Source organism: Podarcis vaucheri (genome assembly GCF_965113315.1).
Source record: "Podarcis vaucheri genome assembly, chromosome: Z".
Lineage (NCBI taxonomy): Eukaryota > Metazoa > Chordata > Lepidosauria > Squamata > Lacertidae > Podarcis > Podarcis vaucheri.
In genome coordinates, this window is record NC_138758.1 from 52,547,064 (window position 1) to 52,549,726 (window position 2,663).

The following is a 2,663-nucleotide window of genomic DNA, read 5'->3' on the forward strand; positions in this document are numbered from 1 at the left end:
AATACATATTTATCTACATATTTATGCATATATGTACATTATGTATCTGCCTAAATACATATTTATATACATATTTATGCATATATGTGTATTCATTATGCATGTATCTGCCTAAATACATATTTATATATATATATTTATGCATATATGTATATTCATTATGTATGTATCTGCCTAAATACATATTTATCTACATATTTATGCATATATGTACATTATGTATCTGCCTAAATACATATTTATATACATATTTATGCATATATGTATATTCATTATGCATGTATCTGCCTAAATGCATATTTATCTAAGTATTTATGCATATATGTATATTCATTATGCATGTATCTGCCTAAATACATATTTATATACGTATTTATGCATATATGTATATTCATTATGTATGTATCTGCCTAAATACATATTTATATACGTATTTATGCATATATGTATATTCATTATGCATGTATCTGCCTAAATACATATTTATCTACATATTTATGCATATATGTACATTATGTATCTGCCTAAATACATATTAATATAGGTTTTCATATATGTACATACGCCTTTATATACGTGTTTATGCCTATACCTATTTCTACAGAAACCCCAGATTTATTGCATTTAAATTAAAAAAAAAACCTTTCCCAATTCCACATTTTCACATTTTTATTTTTCCTATTTTCATGTTTTTATTTTCATTATTTATTTCCTCCATATTTTCACGTTTTTCTTTTCCACATTTCCACGTTTTTATTTCCCATCTTTTCCTTTTTTATTTCCCCCATATTTTCACGTTTTTATTTCCCATATTTTCAATTTTCCTTTTTTATTCCCCCCATATTTTCACGTTTTATTTCCCATCTTTTCCTTTTTTATTTCCCCCATATTTTCACGTTTTTATTCCCCATCTTTTCAATTTTCCTTTTTTATTTCCCCCATATTTTCACGTTTTTATTTCCCATCTTTTCCTTTTTTATTTCCCCCATATTTTCACGTTTTTATTTCCCATATTTTCAATTTTCCTTTTTTATTTCCCCCATATTTTCACGTTTTTATTTCCCATATTTTCAATTTTCCTTTTTTATTCCCCCCATATTTTCACGTTTTTATTTCCCATCTTTTCCTTTTTTATTTCCCCCATATTTTCACGTTTTTATTTCCCATATTTTCAATTTTTCCTTTTTTATTTCCCCCATATTTTCACGTTTTTATTTCCCATATTTTCAATTTTTCCTTTTTTATTTCCCCCATATTTTCACGTTTTTATTTCCCATATTTTCCTTTTTTATTTCCCCCATATTTTCACGTTTTTATTTCCCATATTTTCAATTTTCCTTTTTTATTCCCCCCATATTTTCACGTTTTTATTTCCCATATTTTCCTTTTTTATTTCCCCCATATTTTCACGTTTTTATTTCCCATCTTTTCAATTTTCCTTTTTTATTCCCCCCATATTTTCACGTTTTTATTTCCCATATTTTCCTTTTTTATTTCCCCCATATTTTCACGTTTTTATTTCCCATATTTTCCTTTTTTATTTCCCCCATATTTTCACGTTTTTATCTCCCATATTTTCCTTTTTTATTTCCCCCATATTTTCCTGTTTTTATTTTCCATTTTTTATTTTCCTCATATTTTCACCTTTTTATTTCCCATATTTTCCTTTTTTATTTTCCTCATATTTTCACCTTTTTATTTCCCATATTTCCCCCTTTTTATTTCCCATATTTTCAATTTTCCTTTTTTATTTTCCCCATATTTCCCCATTTTTATTTTCCATTTTTTATTTTCCTCATATTTCCACGTTTTTATCTCCCATATTTTCCTTTTTTATTTTCCCCATATTTTCACGTTTTCATTTCCCATATTTTCAATTTTCCTTTTCCACATATTTTCACTTTTGTTTCCCATATTTTCACGTTTTCATTTTTCCTCTTTTTATTCTTTATCTTCCACATGTTTCCACATTTTTATGTTTCATGTTTTCCACTTTCATATTTGTCTTCTTCACGTTTTCCCCTTTTTATTTCCCTTTTTCTTCTCCCCCCGTAGGCGGGAAATACGTCCCCCGCGCCGTCCTGGTCGACCTCGAACCCGGGACCATGGACTCCGTCCGCTCCGGGCCTTTCGGGCAGATCTTCCGACCCGACAATTTCGTCTTCGGTGCGTCCTTCCTTCCTTCCCTCCTTCCTTTTCCTTCCTTCCTTCCCTCCCTCCCTCCTTCCTTCCTTCCTTCCCTCCTTCCTGCCCTTCCTTCCTCCCTCCCTCCCTCCTTCCTTCCCTCCTTCCTTCCTTTTCTCCCTCCTCCTTTTTTTCCTCCTTCCTTTTCTCCCTCCCTCCTTTCCTCCTTCCTTTCCTCCTTCCTTCCCTCCTTCCTTCCTAATCTCCCACCGTCTCTCTTTCTTACTTCCTTCTCCCTCTTTCCTCCTTCTTTCCCTCCTTCCTTCCTTCCTGCCTTCCTTCCTTCTCTCCTTCCTTCCTTCCTTCCTTCCTTTTCTCCCTCCTTCCTTCCTTCCTTCCTTCCTTTTCTCCCTCCTTCCTTCTTCCCTCCTTCCTTCCTTCCTAATCTCCCACCATCTCTCTTTCTTACTTCCTTCTCCTTCTTTCCCTCCTTCTTTCCCTCCTTCCTTCTCTCCTTCCTTCCTTCCTTCCTTCCTTCC

General features: G+C 32.7%; 1 protein-coding gene across 1 annotated transcript in view; it reads left to right on the forward strand.

The window, feature by feature from the left end:
- The window catches only part of LOC309524235 (tubulin beta-4B chain), a 15,062-nt gene that overhangs the window by 6,319 nt on the left and 6,080 nt on the right, over positions 1 to 2,663 (forward strand). The window contains exon 3 of the mRNA XM_082208706.1: positions 2,056 to 2,166. Within this exon, the coding sequence (XP_082064832.1) occupies positions 2,056 to 2,166 (111 nt within the window). The remainder of the gene's footprint in view (positions 1 to 2,055; positions 2,167 to 2,663) is intronic.